The sequence below is a fragment of the Bombus affinis genome, chromosome 11 (genome assembly GCF_024516045.1).
Source record: "Bombus affinis isolate iyBomAffi1 chromosome 11, iyBomAffi1.2, whole genome shotgun sequence".
Lineage (NCBI taxonomy): Eukaryota > Metazoa > Arthropoda > Insecta > Hymenoptera > Apidae > Bombus > Bombus affinis.
This window is the reverse complement of record NC_066354.1, coordinates 6,213,071-6,232,925: the sequence shown is the minus strand read 5'-3', so window position 1 is coordinate 6,232,925 and position 19,855 is coordinate 6,213,071. Positions and strand designations below refer to the sequence as shown.

Below are 19,855 nucleotides of genomic sequence, written 5' to 3'. Positions count from 1 at the left end.
ACTCGTTTTCTAAAAGATTCTTTGCAACAATTAAGCGGGGGAATCTGCAGCTCTGGCATAAGTCAAAGTTACAGGAAACAATGCGAGGGGCGAGATCGGTATCGCTAAACTTTAACGAGAAACTGAATCACATCGGGCTGCCGATCAACCAGTTTTCTTTAATCTGAAAAGGGTCGTCCCTCTTCTGGTCCAATGAGCCTCGCCGCTGTAATTTCCTCAGGCCTTGTAATTAGCATCTGAAATTCATGGGGTAATCCGATTCCGGCCAGACCTCCGCCGTTGACGAAAATTTTCTCGTCAAATTGGCCGGCGCCTGCTTTCTTCGTGACTCGTCTTCGAACCTCGCGCGCTTTTCGTTGGTTCGCTGTACTCGGGTCTGTCTTCAAGGGGATAGACTCGGAGGAAGATTTTCTACGCGACAAAACGAGAACTTACGGTCGACGCGTTTCTTTCTCGAGATCTTTTTTCAACGTCTTTTCCGTAGCCTTTCTTCCACGAATATCCTCGACGAGTACGCCGACCGATAAATTCTGGTTTCGTAGCACTCGACGGAAGTTGCCGGAAGGGACCTACCAGTTTACCGAACACGATCATCGCGCGAGACGTGATGACGATGGGAAACAGTTGAAAGAACCGGCCGAATAATTAATGCCTGGCACGTTCTCCGCCTTGGAACGCGGCTCGATACACGTAGCGCAGGATCGAACTGCCATCGTTCTCGGAAGCTTTGCGAACTTTCGCAGACACCATCATACACCGGAACCTTTTCCTGCCGTTAATTACAAATTAACTCACCAGAATTATTCGTAATCCCTGGCCTTGTCGCATAGAATATCGAGTATACTTAATATTTAGTTGATCGTTTTTAATATTAGGGGAGTGGAAGTACGATGCTTTAAAGGTGGACAAATTCTTTTAATCTGCAAACTTAATATAGAAGTGATACGATGGAAAGGAAATCAGTTGATCATCGTTAGTTAGGTACATCGTTGAGAGCGTTCGTTTTAGTCACGCTACAGTTACTTTCAATTCACTAGCTTGTACCCGTTGCGAAAAAGGGATCATCAATGATCGATTTTGAACGTTGCTTTTTCATAAAATCTCTATAGACCCATACGGTTCACTCTGCCCGACACACGTGTTAGACATTTTTATGGGTTGCTCCGCTCTTTTGAGATTCCAAGGTAAGTGCCTTGTGCGATCCCTCACAGTCCGCTTACCAAGAGGCATCAGTGTCTTTCGCACTCCGTGGCTAAATCCTTTAAAAACAAGGTCTCTGTTGCTTGGCTATGCAACGCCGTATCGCTCGCCATTAGCAAACTATCTGCCGCATCCTCTGAACAATCATATCGTCGACACCTTACACACTCGTAGCCCGCACGTAGCTCGGTGACTTTGAGTAGCCTGCTATCGACTTTCCAAACACTCGCTCAAGCTACCTGCCGCGTATGCCAAAGCTTTCACTGAGCCGTCATAAATTATGATAAGGTTAAATAACGGCGGACTAGCTGCCATCGCATCGTCAGGAAAATACGTTGCCGTTAACGAACGTGTAGCCAGTTCCACGTTCGATATAAAAAATACATACTGAAATTTGCAACCGCAGCTGCCTCGAGTACACGATGTTAACGAGCTTATGTTTCGATAATTAATTTATAGACGATTAAAGTACACTATTTAGTCACAGCTTTCATGCGCTCATTCGAGAAGAAACAACGCGAGAGCTTGGATCCAACCTTCGATCGATTTTCAAAGCCAAGCGCCATATGCACAGGCTTATGCTGTCAAATAGGCGATAAGCCTGGTATTAAACGGTTCCACCGTATAACGAAGACGTTTCTCCTGTATTTTTCACCCAAAACGTCGCGGGCACGTCGACTAAAATAATAAAAGTGTCGCAGCCGATCTCGGGCACGAACAATCGCATTTTCCGAAACCGTGAAGAGGATTTATGCTCGCGCCGGAACTCGCCACACATTTGCTTGAGGAATTAACCGACGTTCCTCCGCTTAATCGCGCAATCAATTAGCCCGACCGAGAAGTATTCGTCCCTGGAGTTTCGATAGCGCAAGCAAACGCGGCGATCCCGCTCGTTAATTTCCTGCGAAATCGATGGACGCTGCGAGATTAGGCAGATTACGCAGCGAAAATGTTGTTGCGCGGCTGAGAAAATGCAGGATAGGAATCCTGGTTGTAATGGCGGCGAGAACCACGTAGGAATAGCGAAGCTTGTTATGCGAGCGAGATATAGAAAAATAAGTTGGATAGAACACGTAGATAACGCAACGAGCATCGTGCGTAACTACGAGCTCGATAACTTTTGGATCGGCTCTCGATAGCGTCTTTAGACTAGAACGTTCCTTTGGTTAATAAATTAATTAGCCGATATTAATCGCCGAGCAGATTTTACGAGAATGCGTTTACCAACATTCTAATTTATCGCGTAATGTCGTCAAAGGAAAGCTTCCATGCACTAGAATTTACAATTAAGACTTATCTACGATCTTTGCAAGAAACAACGAGTTATCTACATCTGCTACTAAGAATTAAACAGCTACATCGCAGTACACGCTATAAATTCTAACATTATGAACTGCAACACTCACCGGGTTCTCCGCGAAGAACGCGTCTTCTTGATGTTTCGTAGGCAGGTCCAAGAAGACGGACGACCTAGATCGATCGTAAAGATCCACATCGACAAAGAAGTCGAAGAGGGGGGCGCCGTTCACCCTCAATAGCCTCGAAACTAGGGGCGTAATGTCGGCTGGTGCGATGCTCTTCGGGGGTAGATAGCCGCCGAGTTCGCGTAAAAGCTCGTAAACTGAAACAAGCGATCGTAAACAAGTTTTAACGAGGTTCGCGAAGCTGCAGCGTGTCGTAGAGTGGAATTCGTCGTGGGAATTCGGTGTCTCCGTAACAAAACGAACAGAGAAAGGAGGAGAAAATAGGAAGGAAAAAATAGACGCGACTAAAAAAACACGAGTTCCAGCGGTGGTTTCGTTTAAAAATCGATGCGTCGATTCGGCGAGCACGTACAATGAGAACACCGGTATTCAGCGGAGAATCAAGTTCGAATCTTGAAATATCGCTATGTCCTCCCTCCCTCTTTTTACGAGAGACTTTTCATCACCGACCTTCGTATCCCTTCTTTATCAACGTTACGCGGTCCAACATGAATGCAACGATAAACCATAAATGAAATCCCAGCACACGTCGCTTGACACGCGCGCCGGATCCGCGGTAAAGATCAACAGCGCCATTATCGAGTTTAACGATCTTCGTTTAACGCGAGAAAACCAACGACGACCTTCGGTTCACAGATACGCCGCTATCGAAAAGCTGTCAAGCTTCGGTGCAGTAATCCACGATCGTCGCGCACCTTTTTAACCAATATTTCCAGATATCTTTGCAATCGTGCTATAAAAAGAGAGAACGTTTCTAAATTGCCGTGGATTATATCGTTGAAGGTTGGTTGCCACTTTATTAGTTCTTGGTTACCACTTCCATCGGACTCTTATCGGTCGATTAACGTCGCGCTGAATTCCTCGTTACGTACAGTATAGCGACATATGACTCGAATTAACGCACGTCGGCCAAACGGAAGTCGGGTTCTAAGGGAATGAGAAAAGTGCCAGTAGCGTTAGGCTTGCGTGTGGCAAATGATACCGATCTCGGTATAATACAGCCGCTTATAATATCATTGGCTCGATTAATCTGACTGCGAGATCGCAATTCGTAATATAATTTATTTCGTAGCGTGCAAATCGAAAGGAACGTGTTTAGCGAAATCGTATTTCTCGTCTTGCAGTTTAACACCGTAAACTTAGGCTTCGATGCTACGTCCGCTGAAAATTGATTTCCATTTAAAGACATACGCTGCACGAGACCGATTCTATTCGTCCCAAGTCATCACGACAAACGAGAGACTTCTGCTCTTAGCTCCACCTTTTGCCAAGGACTCGTCCCTGTTCTCATTCTTCTTTTCTCTTCTCTTTTTATTATTATTATTATTATTTCGACGTTTCACATAGGGAAATCGTTATACGGCCGAATAACCGGTGAAGAATTTCGATCACAAACTCACCCCGTCCGCCTTCCTGGAGGAACCATTCGAAGCGCCATCAAGGGGCGAACCCGGGGCTCGGTGAATATATCCGAGCTCTCGAAATCTGCAAGTTCTCCGTTAAGTAAAGCTTCGCGTGATTTCAATCGCACCGAACAATCGCGCGCGCACCCCTCTTACATATACGAAATCGACATCAAGCACCGCGTCCTCCAGCCACAGCCCCTCTCTGTCCCCAAGCCCCCGACCATTCGGTTACATCTATATCTTTGCATGACGCAAGCTGCACACGCCGGCCAGATTGCTTTCGATCGACGCCCGAAATTCCTCCCTTTATTTTACACCCCGATACGCCCTCCAATCTCTTCTAGTCATTCATACTTTTCTCTGCTACGAAATAACTCAACATGTTCCGTTCTTACGCAACTTTTAATCTTTCAAGTGTTTCTTACTTTGCTACTTTGATTTCTCACACTCTGAAACCTATGGAATTGTGGTCATACGGAATGTCAACCCTTTGAGAATAACAAGAAACAGAATCTTGGTTATGTAAATGCAACCGAGAAATATAAATAAGGTCTCTTAAGAATAGAATGTAACAGAAATAAAATGTAGCAGAAACGAAATACGCTTCCTATAAAAGGAGTATCGTAACCTAATATCGTAACCTGGCAAATTTCAAATCGTTTTCCAGAAAGGAGCAAGAGACATTTTTATATGAAATTAGTTTCAAACGAAAGACACTTTGTTTCTTCCTTTGCATATCTAATTACAACTCCAATTTGCTGCCGATTTCTGCCAATACCTTTTTCCAAAATATTACGGATCCACGATATTAGCAGCATGTTTCCTATCGTTGAAATAATTATGGATGGACAAGTATAACATCTGTTATACATTCGTACAAGTATCTGCTCACGACTGTTGCTATTCACAACTATTCAGCTTTGAATACAACATACCCTTTCCAATTCTCTCGTCCCAAACAAGCATCGCTACAAACCATTCTACGCTGTATCCAATTTCAACTTTGTATCAAGCATCGCTCTATTTAGTATCTTTTCCCCACCCACGTAAAATCCTTGAACAGATATCAAACTCATTTCCCTAATTCCTTCGGATGAAAATGGATCTTTGCTCGATCGGTTTGCATTTAATTGTGACGCGACGAATTCCGAGGGTGGATGGCGCCATTGCGGATGGACGACTGAAGGATCGTCGGCGTGAATTAAGCCGGTCGGGCATGGATAATTTCCAAGCCATAGCTGGCCGTATCTCGATTGAATTCCCATGCCGAGGAAATCGGGGAAGACTGTGGGTTGCGGAAATGGAACTTCCGGATTGTTTCCATCGTGCGGCGGACTCGGCGTTCCGTGGCTGCCGCGTTTTCGATTCGGCTGCCGCGCGACGGCCAAGCCGAGTATACGTGCCACGATGTCTCGTTAAGATGCCTCTAATTACAACAGAACCCAGTGAGACCAACTGGCGACGTTGCGCAGCTGGAAATTAACTCGTTAACGGGGCTCGCACGAGGAAGGGAAAAAGTGGCAACATTAGAACCTACGAACAACCTACGAATTTCTAAATTAATTTCCTCGTACTTCGTCAACGTCGACGATGGAAAGCCGCTTTTCTCTGTCTTTCGACGTACAGAAGTCGTCGTCCGCATATTACAAACAGCAGGAAACTTTGAATTATTGAAAACAAAGGTTGAAAGCAGGTCATGGTGGAGGCATACTCTTGAGACTTTGTATGAAGCTTGAAAACTATTCTTAGTTCTGCAACATTATAGCGCAGCAATATTCATTGGTTTTTGATTCGATCAATCTAATAATATATCTAATATTCGATCAATCTAATAATATATCTAATATTCGATCAATCTAAAGATAATGTATTTCCAGTGCTTACATTATTTAGTTTCTTCTCTCCCTTGCTTAACTATTCTCTTAATTATTTCAAAGTAATCAACGTTACTAAACAGAAGGTAAACAGGCTTGAACAAACAACTAAACAGAAATTAAATGGGAACATTTCCGCTATGGCGAAGAGTAACGCGATCTATTAAAGCTGGTTCCCATAAAGAGGAAAATGCACGAAATCGATCGTGCAGCTGGAAACGAGGAAAGCGCGAAAAAGGATCGCACACGTACACAGAGGCGCGCGTCTAGCTTCGAGCTTTGCGCTTCTCAACCTTTCCATTCAGTTCTCCGGCAACGAGGAGACGCGAACTTGCCGCTTTCAGTGAAAAGTGTGCTCTTCCGCGTCAAGAGCGACTTTGACGAACACTCTCGCCCGGTTGCTATACGAACGTACGCGAAACATTCCATCCGTGTTGTCTCCTGTCGATGAAATATTTCGTAGAAACTTGTGCCAAACCCCCCTATCCACCGTCGCGGATGAAATTACGTCCTTTTCATACGTCCATCTTTCTTTCGTCGATCAAGAGGCGCTGAAACCTAAATACTCAGAACGACCGAATCGTGCTCGTTTCCAATGAGCCGAGAAAAGTCACGGCGGTGTCGACCGATCGAGATTGTCCTTGACACGATTCCGAGTCGAGCATTAACATCGCAGGGGGTTAAAAAAAGCTGCTCGTCGACTCTAACTCTCTAATGTACCTCGATGGCGTCTATATATAGAAGCACTTTGGTTCCTTGCTTTTTCTTCGCTCTGTCACGCTGCCAGTATTTCGCGCCCGATGCTTTTTCTCTTTCCGCAAACTACATTTCTTATATAATTTACTTGAACATCGATGGGATTGAATATTTTCATACACCGTACGTTTCACTGAATCAGGTCCAGATCCAGTTTCAGGTTGTCCACCGACGCTTTCGAAACTGACCTCGCATTAGCTAGATTTTGCAACTCTATTTGCAGAGCGTAATTAAACGAATACCATTAGTGAAACTATACAACTCGTACAAGCAGATAGTAAATGATCGTGCGAGCGACCCCAGGATATATAGTTTTGTGTATGGAACGAATCCATTCTCTGGCTGCGCCGTCAATTGCAGACAATCTGCTTCGAGAATAACTGGCTCTTGATATAATTCTCTATTCTGTATCGTGATACTCGGTTGAAACTGGTAAATAAAGCAAATAAACGAAATATAGTTGGACGAAGGAGGAAAAATTCGTAACCGCGTGGAACACGACACGGTGAAATAAATAATAAAATAAATCGTGTGAAAAAGTTGCAGACTCGTTCAGCCAAGTTCGACGGATAGGGAGAATAGCTAGGATTGAATGCAACAGAACAAAGTTCGAATCGGAGCATAGTTTCCTCGCGACATCCAACACCGAATAGTTTCTCGACCAGGCGGACAAGTAAATCATCCTGCGGACGTAGCCCGAGGCCAAATTGCCCAACCTTGACACCCTTGGCGACTTTCGACTCGCGACGCGCTCGTTTTCGTCCTTTTCTTATTCGCCAGCGGCTATCCTGCCGTTAACTATGCCTGTGCTGCGATTAATCTTCCCTCGTTAATTGGGTAATGGATCGTCTATCGTGCGCATGGAACGCAGGGTACAGGTGGCAAGCTAATAATCGATTTTTCGCGCTCCACCGTGCCGCGTATCCAGAACAGAGGAAACTACTCGATCGTCTGGCTCGGAATAATAACCGTGTCTATCTTAAAATAGAAAACGTTTCCTTCGAAACAATACCGCCGACGTACTACTTTCAAAGTTTGTAGCTCTCGCTATGGCAACTACTGCAACAGTGGCGTAAAGGGGAACGTTGCCGCCTATACAAAGTACGATAGAATTTGGCGTGCGTATTGCGAAAATATCGGAAACGTATGGAATACACGAGGCGAACTTTATTAACGCGAGCAAGAACCTTGACTGCGACCGCGAAAGACCCAAGTTCGAACTAATGGCAGCCTATTAGCCGCAATTGCTATAATGAGGCCACAGTTAAATCAACATCGAACGAACGGCGAACGTTTCTACGATGGAACTTGTTCCCTGAAAGTGCGCTACGATTACAAATTCTCCAAATAAGGAAATTTCTCTACTTGAACGTTCGAAACTCCGATGAAAGTTCGTAGAGTATCAAAGCTTGTTGCGAGCACTTGAGAATGAAATCCATGGAGAGACGAAAGCAAGGGGAAAGCTATCGTGTTACCGAGAGCCATTGTAACGTCCAAAACAGAGGCTGCTCCTATAGCAAAGGGCAGAGAGAAAGGGTGACTAAAGTCGTTGGCGATAGTGGCGCCTGGCTACAATCGTATAGAAAAGAGCAGAGGAACCATACGACCGCCTCCTAAAATAATGTCGGCAAAGGATGTGAAAGACATCTTCACGGAAAACGTTCGACTCTGCCGGTAATGCGAGTTCGCGCGAACACGAATATCGCGGCCTTCCTTCGAAGAGGATCGAATGTCGAGCACGCGGTCGACGCGGAGACGAAAGTGGGTCACAGATCGTGACCCCCGTTGGCAAGACGCACGCGAACTCGTGTTTTCGCCTCGTCGTTCCCCTTGGCTCCATAGCATGCGTGTACGCCTTTTTTCCTCGGGGTTCACCGTGTCGCCGTTATCGACGCCGTACGCACGCGATCGGCTCCGCTGCGCAAAAACCACCGCCGTCTTTTTACCATCTTTGCATCGCGGCTGAGAGCTTGAAAAACTACCTCAAGGACCCATCGCGCGGCCAATGACGTCATCAGATGCGCATTCGTCCGCATAATTACGCATCGGGGGTGTTTCCAACCCCTTGAGCGATTAAGCGCGTCAGCCACGTTTCGAGAGAGCGCACGCCAGTACCTGAACGTTTACAACGGTCGATGATTTTTACGCTCGTCCATCTCTAAAGAGTCTGGAAAGTCTCGTAGCAAGGTTTTCGTCGGAAGGATTATAGTTATTGCTTTATTATTCCGCTCGATTTTATTATTCCTTCGAGCTGATAGATACGACTGCTGCCGTTACCGACGCGACTTCAACTTTATGCTCTGAAAACTTTCAAGGTTCTGTAGAATTATTAAGACGGCCCGCGAGCGATATACTCGACGAAGCTCCGAACCGCTTTAAACGCACGGTTATTCCAAGAACACGTTCGCTGGATTTACGATTCATTTCCGCGAAACGAGCACCAGCTAATCATTCCACGTTGGAAAAAGTATTGGAAGCGTAGTGGAAGACGTTCGACGAACCAGCCTGGTTCCAGTAGTCGTTTCCGACTGTCGCGTGATCGATAGCCCGTCAACTATTTTTATCAATCGCTGCGGTATAAAAGGCAGTCGTCCAAGGTTGTGCTCGATACTACGGACTAATCATCGTTGTTTCCAACATCCGATAGTAGCGAGCAACCTGAACCGTTCTCCGTTGTCGGAGACTCGCAAACGAGCAGCGACCGCTCGCGTACACGTGCACACACGGGTACGCGCACACGCACCAACCAACCAGGCGTAATATCCACTAATTGTCTCGCGATTAATTACGCGCCCGTCCGCACATGGCCAACTGCGACCAAGCTAATCCGCCGCTGACATTATTATCCGGCTGATTGTCAGCCACGTTACCGAGCTTCGTGCCGGTGTCGTTTCGATCGTCTCGATTAGAAGTCATTTACACGAGCAATTTTCACGACGATACCAAGCTCGATTGCACCGTGGCCGAGTCGAACGAATGGCTGTACGTTACAGGAGTTGAGTTATTTAATAGCGACGGCCGAATCAGGAGATCTAATCTCATCAGTCAGGGTTGAAATTGATGTTAACTGGCAAAGCGCAAGCTACTTGGTCACGGAAAATAAAAATGCTTGCGGTATTTCGTAGGAATCGATAGCTTTTAGAAATTTATCCATCGTTCTCTGTTCGATATTAATAACCTCGTAATATCTTCGTTAAAACGCGTTTTAACGGTCGAAGAACGATAATGGAACGTGACGATCATCTTTCGCCTGGTCATTTGTTTTCATCCGAACAAAAATATCATCGGTGAAAACAAAAACAGAATAAACAGGAATCCAGTGTACCTCTCGAAACCTCGATAGATTCATATCAACGACGATCCACTGTATCTATATTAATTCGTGACAGCCACTTTTCTTCCGAGCCCGTGTCCACCATAAATAAGCGCAGCCGAACGAATGAATTTCTTTTTACTTTTGAAAAAATTCCACGCGATCCAGCGCATAAATCGCGGTCAGGTGGACGCGCCATCGATCAGAATTACCAAAAGCCACGGCGTCGAAGGGCTGGAAATCCCCGCGGCGAAGGGAAAAATTTGTTTCGACCGTTTCACGCGCGATGTCACTGAAATGCAAATCGCGGGGCGATAAAAAGGCAGCGTGCTGACCGCTGGCAAACTGTCCACCCCAAACGCCGCATACGCTCGGAGAATGCTCGCACGCGGAGCATAATCCTCGAATCAAGCCCGAAAACCAGCCGCGGGCGTCGCTAGAAAAAAAGGGATCGCCTCTGTACTGTTTCGCCGACAAGCTAATCGATCGCCATCAGTTCCATCTCTATCGCGCTGTACCTTTTTTCCCCCCACCTTCACCGTCTCTCTGTTTTTCCTCCTGCCGATGGCTTTTTTGCGCGAGTTTCAATTATGGTAAAGAATTTTTTGTCAGCGATCGCTGTCGACGCGTGGTCTGACGCCAGGTCCTCTCGAAACGAACCACAACCGAGCAGGCCGCAGCACTATAACCGCGGCCGGCACACAGCTGAAATTCTGGCGTTCAATTAAATCCGCGTTGACACGCGGTCAGAAATTAAAGCCGTACCTGGCCTCCAACGAAATATCGCGCTTCACGTCCCTGCCGTGATATATTTTTGCAATTTTCTGATAAGAAAACGCGCAGTGCGTTCGTGCAATGTGTGAAGCGCGGGTATTTATTCGTTTATGAGGAATTAAAAGATAGAGTAATCCACGGATATATACCTATGAAACAGCCGAACTAGATTTAGATTTCATTTTTTCAGCCACGTTCGCGAAGAGATGAAACCGCATGAACATTTATACTCTGCTAATAACTTACGGTTTTATATTTGCGGGGGATGGTTGGTTGAGTTGTTGTTTAAATGACGAGATTACTTGGTTTTGAAATCGTCAAATATATTTTCAAATATTATAAATATAATTCAGAACCAACTCTCGATACTAGAGCTCGATACTAAAATACCAATTTGCCAAAGACTGCGTATTGATCGCTAATAAAATTCGTTTATTTATACTGGTCAGGGATTTTGGTCAGCAGTTTGTTTATTATTACATTATGTATATCCTAACGATGTTGATACTCCGAGGCAAAGCAACAACATGATTCGAATTGTTCTCACGTGCCGCTACATATTTTTCTGAGACGTTTTATCTAGGATTTCGAAAGACTAGGATTTTGTAACGTTGCGAACAATTTGTCGATTAGAGAGACAACCACAAATAATTCACGGCGATCTAGTGAAACGGATGATCGTACGCGTACTCGTTTCAGAAGAACTCCCGAGTCGAGAGAGCAACGCGATTCATCGACGGCCGGCTTAACAGTCAATTAACGTTGAATGAACTCGATGCACCGCGGCGAGGATGGCGAACGAGTACATTTTTCCTACACAAAGCGAACCGCCGGCTTTTTGTTTCCCGCTTTAGACCAGCTCCACCAATTTCCAGGGTCCGCATTATCGCGGTGCACCGTGATGACAACGGCCTTGAAGCGTGTTTCCATGGGATATGCGAGACCGTGGTGAAACAAGCTCTGTTTCGATCGTCGTTCCGAATAATCAGAAGAGAGCAACGACTTTCAGAACGAAACGAGAACAAACGGAAGCCAAAGTCCTTCATCCAAGTTTTCGTGATACGCGAGTGCAAGTGGATAGGTAACGAGATTTCACGAGCGAAGCAATGGACAGAGACGCTGCGAATTCGTCCCTTGGTCTTTGTAAAAATCGCAGCTGCGATCGATTTCCAGCGGAAAGCCGGAAATGATCGGAGGGCTGTGTTTTTCAGGCAAACACGGTCACGAAGGGTATCAGGCATCGATTATATAACCGCTATCGATCCAGCTTTAAGAAGCTAACGTAGAATTGAATGATAGGTCGCTAGGGGATTCCCGGGAAGAAGCACGTGGCCATACGTTCCACGTTGCATTATGAAACGATAAGAGGATTCTCTCTACCTCTGTTCATCTGCCTCGTTCCTCGTTTCTTCCTTCGTTGTTCGATCGAAGCGATACGAGTACTGTTCCTAAAAGAGTCATGTCAATTTACCGTGGCTCACAGTTCCATGAAGATTTGCAACGCGATCGCTCCACAAATCTGATCGAAATAAGTGTAGTGTAAACGAGCGAAATCAGTTTCGTCGGAGTTTAACAGCGGTCGCTGCAATCACGTTTTAATCAAATATTCTACGCTAGCGATCGAATCGATCGCGTTCAACGACTGTCGGTATATTTTCGAGCAAACAATCGGTGCTATGGGACGGGTTCCCAGAGCGTAGCCAACAGGTTCTCGTCACGTCGCTTTGCGTACGCATCTCGCGTCACGTCACAATTATCCCATTCTAACCAAGAACCTCTCTTCGGCCGTAAATAGTGCGAATGTGTATCGCAGAAACTACCGTTACCGTAATACCGTAGCGTATGAAAGAATCGTCTCTGGACCATGGTTGACCATTCTAGCGTTATGTTTCCCTTTGAAGCTCGTAAATACCAGTACCATGAATCATACTGGAGCAAAAAGAAGTATTGTATTGTCGCGATCGCTTCGACAACAGCAACGATAGCGAGTATCGCCGTGATATTTCGACGAAACGAGGCTCCGTCGAATTCATCTCTGATTAATGCCGCTGGCCGCCGATTTGGCGCCGATACTGATTGATTAATCGCACTGTCGGCCGTACGGTATCGGCTCCACCGTACCCGACATTGCCTTGCTTCTATTCTTAGACCGCCTACATTGACTTTCTGGGTTAAAGCGTGCGGTCGTATCGCAGTGACGCGAGAGTCACGACCAACCTGCCTCTTCTCTTCTCTTCTCTTCTCCGAGTCGAATCGCCCACTTTTTACATCAGCGAAAAGTTTTCGATTGATCCTCGTGACCCCGAGACTTTGGTCGGGAGATAAATTTTATCTAAAACTCGACCCTATTCCGTGCTTACAATTAACCCTTTCTTCGGAGAAATGAATTTCCTTAGGGAAAAGAGGGAATCTGCTGGATTAGGGAAACTGCACGAAAATTTCAGCGTAAATAATAGCCAACCGCTTGGTCCATGGGAAACGCCCACTCAAAGATGTGGTAGCCGGAACCCTTAGTTTTACTAAATTACTGTATCGTTAACAAAGTAGATATAATTATCACGGTCAGATATTCGTTGGTTTCACTCGATTTAGTAACATCGTGATAATTCTAAAGTCACATATCCGACTATCTACATATACTTCTCGAGAATTATTTTATATCTTTGTTACACGATCATACGATTATACGATTTGCTATACAATTTCCAGACCCATTCTGTTTTAAATAATACGACAACGACAGTCGGCTCGTTTCTAATTCCTTTGCTAGAATGTAAAACTCCATCGACAGTACAATCGTTCATTGTCCGATGCAAAAGGGTAAAGTCAATTCTGGAGAGTCAACGAGATATGGTCTTCTGTTTCACCATTGTAACGTATGACCAAGTAATTCAATTATGACAGTCGGATCGTTCCTAATTCCTTCGGTAGAATGTAAAACTCCATCGACAGTACAATCGTTCATTGTCCGATGCAAAAGGGTAAAGTCAATTCTGGAGAGTCAACGAGATATGGTCTTCTGTTTTACCATTGTAACGTATGACCAAGTAATTCAATTATAACTGTCGGATCGTTCCTAATTCCTTCGGTAGAATGTAAAACTGCATCGACAGTACAATCGTTCATTGTCCGATGCTGTTGAGGTTATTAGATGTATGCATAGAGGAACGCGTGGATAAATTGTAAAGTAGAAAGTATATTTTAATACAGAAGTGTAAGTACAAGTAGGAATATAATTTGAGCTGGTCCCGATCCGCACGCTAGCAGTGCTACCCTATAACTGAAAATCCCGAAGCCATCGTCACCTGTCTATTGTCTATGGTCTGCCTTCGTCCCAGTCTATTGTCTATAAGCTGACGATGGCTTCAGTGCTTGAGAAAACTAAAAAGACCAGATGTAGAGTTTTCTTAGAAGTGGTGACCACTTCAACAGATACGAAAAGATAAAGTCAATTCTAAAGAGTCAACGAAATATGGTCTTCGAGGTTCGCTACGGAATAGTCTAGCACACGTCGCCCTTCTTCGCTTATTTTTCACGCATCGCATTCCCGTAATTCTTTGCTCTCACCACCGTTACAACTCGCTACCACCGCTAACTCTGTCTTCCGTCACCGAGTTATTTCTCCTTCCATCATACGATTTTTTCTTTCTCCGGCGTAATATCTTTCTCACCGCCGCATCATAATACGAGAAAAGATGAGAACGCGAGGAAGCATTAGCGACCGCCATCGGAAAATGCCCTCTTCCCTTTCACGGCGATCCCTCGCCGCACCAGCCTTTCTCGCGCGAACTGTTCCGACGAATTCTTCGTTATTGTTTGAGCGACGGAGTCGCGCGTGTCTCGCTGAATCCATTGTCGTCGACGAGTGAACGAAAAACCGGACGAACCGCGACGTCTCTCGATCCTCTCCGCCGCCGCGAGTTTTAAAGACGCGCGCGCGATTCAATGGAATTTAACAAACGCGGCCTGTCGTTCTGCAAGCTTCTAGGTATCATTTTGCCAAGTATTCGTATACTCGTAGCACAATGGAAAAGGCACGACGTGTCATCGCATTCGTATTTTATCGCCACTGTTTCGCTTTCAAGGTTTGACCAAGAATTGAGTAGTACGAGTCAATGATATCTGACGCTGACAAGGTAATGGCATGGTTGTACCGTTTCATTCAGTTTGTTTCCAATTGGAACACGGTCGAGCGTCTAATATACGCGTGTGCATTCATATTTTGTCACGATATTTTGCTTTTCGAACTTTGCATCAAGTAATACGAGTCAACGATATCGGACATCGTTGAATTAAGAACATAGTTGTGATGTTTCATTCAGTTTGTTTATACGCCGAACGTAGTGAAGAGGATACAACGTGCCAGTGAATTCGTATTTTGTTACGACATCTGCGCTTTTAGTTTGACAGGGGGGGGGGACAGTAGTACGAGTCAACGATATCTGACATTGTCCAGTTAATAGCATAGTTATGTACTGTTTTATTGGGTTTTATTGGGTTTGCTTTACTCTGAACACGGTGAAAGGGACACAACGTGTCACAGCATTCATATTTCGTTACAAACCTCTGATTATTGAAGTTCGACGTGGCATGAAGTACTCAATAACACGCAACACAGTGGAGTTAATATCGTACGTAGTACCGTTTTATCGAGCTTCATCCATCGCTGAATCGGAAACGACGTCTCGTAAAACGAAATACGTAATTTAATACTCGTCGATTCTAGTTGCTATTAATTCTATATCTATACATAAAAAGAGTCGGCAAGAAGGAAACGGCAGGAGTCAATAATATCCGGCGTCGATCGCTATCCAAGTGTCTACCGAAAGTTGCCGTCGCAATCGCCCACATCTGCGATTCCAATTTCCCTGTTTATTCGTACCGCTTCGTGGAAAAGGAACCCGGAGGCAAAAGCGAAACCTTCGCTATCGTACAAATTTCTGACAAATAATATTCCTTACGATGCGAAACCAACAAACGTATCGTTGAACATGCACTTTTCTTACGATGGAAAGTCGAGAACGTTACGGTACGAGCAAATAATTTCCGACGACGTAGCACGCCATCATCGTGCTTCTCGATAAAGACGAACGTTTCGAGTGTCGTATCGTTGGCGAGAAAGAAACTTCCAACGGGTAAAAATCGTCGTGGTCCGGGCGAACGGGAAACAAATGGCTGAGAAACGTTAACAAAACATTTATTTCGCGAGGAAGCCTCGATGTGACGTAAATCGCATAAAATATTCCCACCACGCCGTTCATAAATATTACGCGTTGCACGATACATCGGTGCATGTACACGCGTAATATTTGCAGAATCGGCGACGGTCGTTCGAGTTCGATCCGTGATCGAAAATGCTCGTTTTATTGGCCGCGAGAGTTTCGTGATTCCCGTGCGTATGAATAATCGATCAGCGTCGAACCGTGAAAGCTCGGCCTCGGGGATTCTCCGAAGAGAGAGTGAGAGAGAGAGGAAGGAAATAGAAGCGCGAGGAAAAGAGGCCAAAGAATGGAACATCTGTGTCGGCGATTGAATATATGAATGAACGTCGCGACAGATATATCATGGCTACGTTGCCGCACTACGTGTCGCGTACGATGCGGCACGAAACGCAACACGTGCACCTTTGCGCTAAAATTTATGGCGTCTTCCTCCGTTCTTTCTCTGAGATTTAATAAGATCTTGCGACGCGGGCTAGCTCGCAACTTACGATATCTTATATTTGCTACTGTAGTATCGTGGACGAATGGCCTAAGAAATATCTGCTGAACGGTAAACAATGTTGCGAGAAAGCCTAAGTGCCGATAGGCCCATCAATGTGTCGTCGGTTCTTCGGTAGAATAGTTACGCGGAAAAAAGATCTATGTGACCATGGCCATGGACGATTGCGGAACACGTACGTGGTGAGGCTATGAGACAAGACAAAGGGATGCTTAAGGGAGAAAGACGAATTAACAGACAGTGTGAGTTGAGAAGTCAGAGTGTTGTCGAGGAGGATGGTCCGCGTGAAAGAGAGCGTTGGGCCCGTGTTGACGAGAGTTGTGAATTAACTATTTAGTTGTCTTGGTTATACTGTATTGTAGTTCGCGTTAAATAACCATCGTTTCCTGTTTAATCCATTCTAAATAAATAAACAAATCCCACACTACTGTAATTGTATCGCGATTTGAAATTGCACTGAACGAAATGCGGATGATACGCAGAGATGTATAAGACATTTGAAGCAAAATATCTGCGTGTAGGTTCCATTTGGTCGCGTTTATAAAAACCTTAATTTGCATAGGTAATTACCGACGATTTGTCGAAAGCACGTGATAGTTGTACGTACATGGCGGAAGATGGAAAGCCAGAAAGATGCGTGACGAGCGATCGTTGGTGTAAATGCGATTCAGCGACGCGGACACACGGCGCACCGGTTTCATTCTCATCGCGTGAGGACGTCGCGAGCGAAGAGACGCGAATGTGACGCATCGTCCGCGGAAACGGCGTCGTTAACATGGACGCAACGACGCCTTGGCGTTATTTCCGGTAACGACACTGCATTTGTCTGTCACGCGTATCTCTTTCAAATGGAAAGTCGCCTCTACCGTCGCCGTATCGATCGACGGGTTCAGGATCCACTTACCGGGTGTAAAATTCACCGGTTTCTCCTTGAATTCCAAGCAACCGTTGTAAAACTGGCCCAGCTTCTCGAACACGCCCACCATGTGGCCCGTCCTGTTCCCCAGCAGCTCTGAGAAATGTTAAAAACGCGTTAATTATTAAATAGGTCGAATACGGGGCTGGAATTCGGTCGATCGCTGCGGGGCACTTTTCGTAAATTCACAATATAATTTTCGTTGGGAAATGTAAGACGTTTGGCGGTGCTACTCTACTTGAATGTTCATGTCCTAAAAGAATCTTAACGCAGTGAAAATATTTTTACGCGTAGAGTTGAAACACAAAATTATACACATCGACAGCGATTCTTATTTCGAAAGTTAACAAACTTCGTAATCCCGTAGAATGCTTCAAATTTTTATATCTCATCTGGTATTTGTTTCACCGAGCGAAAAGACACGATACTTTGAGGAAAAGTTCGATAGAAAATTGGAACAAAAGTTCTTCCCTATTTCCCTCGAACTTAAGGAAAGGTTAAGAAAGAAGTGAAAGAATCGATAGAGAAGATTGTAGGGTTAAAGGAAATACGAAATCGCGAGTAAATTCTTCGAAATGTTTCAAACGCACAGTAGGGTGAAACGATAAAAATGGTAGACAATCGTCGAGAAACGGAATATAGCATCGCGAAAGAACCGAATGTTTCCCGAGTGCACGCGAACTCTTTGTACCGAAATATTTTTCGTCGCTGCAGATGCACCGTGGCACGAGCAAATATAAATCACGGATTCATTGCTCTATAAAAAGATCGACGCAAACCTCGACCGACACTCCGGCCGAATATACCACGACTCGGCCATTCAAAGTTCGGAAATGGCAAAGGTTCGCTTGGATATCGCTAAAAGCGATTGAGGAGGTTGTCTCCGCCGAAATAGATCGAACGAGGATTCGTTCCGTTTTAAAAGCCGGCGTTACAGTAGTCGGAGCGGTTAATAAAACTAAAGAAAAATAGAGTCGCTGTAGGTTCGTGCTAAAAGCGTAAGTTCGCATTCTAACGAAGACAGACGCACACCGAAAGGATTCGGGAATCTGGCGAGCTGACATTTATGGAGATAAATTTTCAGTATTATACCAAGCTTTCCACCTATCGTTTTAATTAAAATCAACCGTCGATTCGAAATTCTTTCCTTTTCTTCGAATTCAACGATTTTTATACTTACAATTTTATACTTCTGCAGATCGATTTATGATAGCATTTCAGCCCGACTACTAGTAAATCACCGACAGCCGAACGTGCAATGGAGAAGAAAAGGAAGAAGAAACGGGAACGATGGCGAGCGACGAGGCGAACGTTCGACTTCCTCCGTTCGTCGAGGTCGTTCGACCAACGATCGTAGTCCGTATGTGGAGCATTGTGTCGAGTCATGGGACAACGTGCATGACACACTTCCGTGTGCACGTATATCGATTAACATGAAATATTTATAGTACGGCCAACCGAGTGGCCGATCCGGCCTTCCGTGAGGCCTTTGCTGACCTCCTACGGGACGTCCTCGACTTCCACGTCTTCTCTTCGTTCCCACTTTATTTCCACTTTATGAGCTTTTATTGCTTCGCGCTTTGCATTGCGCATATTCGCCGGTCAATCGTTACCGTCCTTGCGATCCTTGGCCATTTTTCAACTCGTTTCTATAAACTCCATCCATCTTTTCCGTTTCCACTTCTCCCTTCCTTTATTCTCTGTCTCGCGAGATTTTCCACGATCGAACAATGGACTTTGGCGGACGATAACGTCGTGAATCGAAGGAGGTGTCGCCAAAGACGATCTTTCGCCTTACTTTTACGAATCGAATTTACGAGTCGTTTATTCGACGATTACCACTTTTTCACAGACTCGGATACGCTTTTTCCATCCATTTGAAGTTTACAATGGTTAAACTCGACGATGATTGAATTTCTACAAGAAATGGGATGAAGATCCAAAGAAACTTTCGATTGATAATTCCTTCGAAACGTGTCAATTCCGCGGGAGATAAGACCGCGAATCGAGGAAAGCTTCGATTAATAATCTATGCGAAGACTCGTGACCGCGGCAACGTATATTGAAAATCGATATCACGTCTACGTTCTTGCAGTACATCCTCGCACTATGTGCCAGACTACGCGATCGTACAAGGAATTAGAATTTAATGCAATCAAGAGCGACGCAGTCCTGGGTATCCTGACCTGCTCAACAATTTAAGCGAAAGAAAAGCGCCGTTCCTCGATGCTTTATCGACTAAAATTTCGAATCGACTAAACTAAAAGCGAGAAACACCGAATAATGCCTCCTTAATCGATCATTATACACGACTAGGTATATGCTCGATATTCAAAGGTTCTCCAGAGAACCGTGTTTAATCGGCCAGTTCGATTGTACGAGCCTAGTCGGTTGAATTTTCACGGCAACGA

At 45.1% G+C, this 19,855-nt stretch overlaps 1 protein-coding gene across 2 annotated transcripts in view; it reads right to left on the bottom strand.

Annotated features, from left to right (window-relative positions):
* Nucleotides 1-19,855, bottom strand: part of LOC126921957 (neprilysin-1-like) — a 74,105-nt gene that overhangs the window by 31,076 nt on the left and 23,174 nt on the right. For both annotated transcript variants that reach the window (XM_050734051.1, XM_050734052.1), the window contains exons 5-6: nucleotides 17,433-17,540; nucleotides 2,607-2,821 (exon numbers count right to left, since the gene is read on the bottom strand). In XM_050734051.1, coding sequence (XP_050590008.1) covers nucleotides 2,607-2,821; nucleotides 17,433-17,540 — 323 coding nt within the window. The remainder of the gene's footprint in view (nucleotides 1-2,606; nucleotides 2,822-17,432; nucleotides 17,541-19,855) is intronic.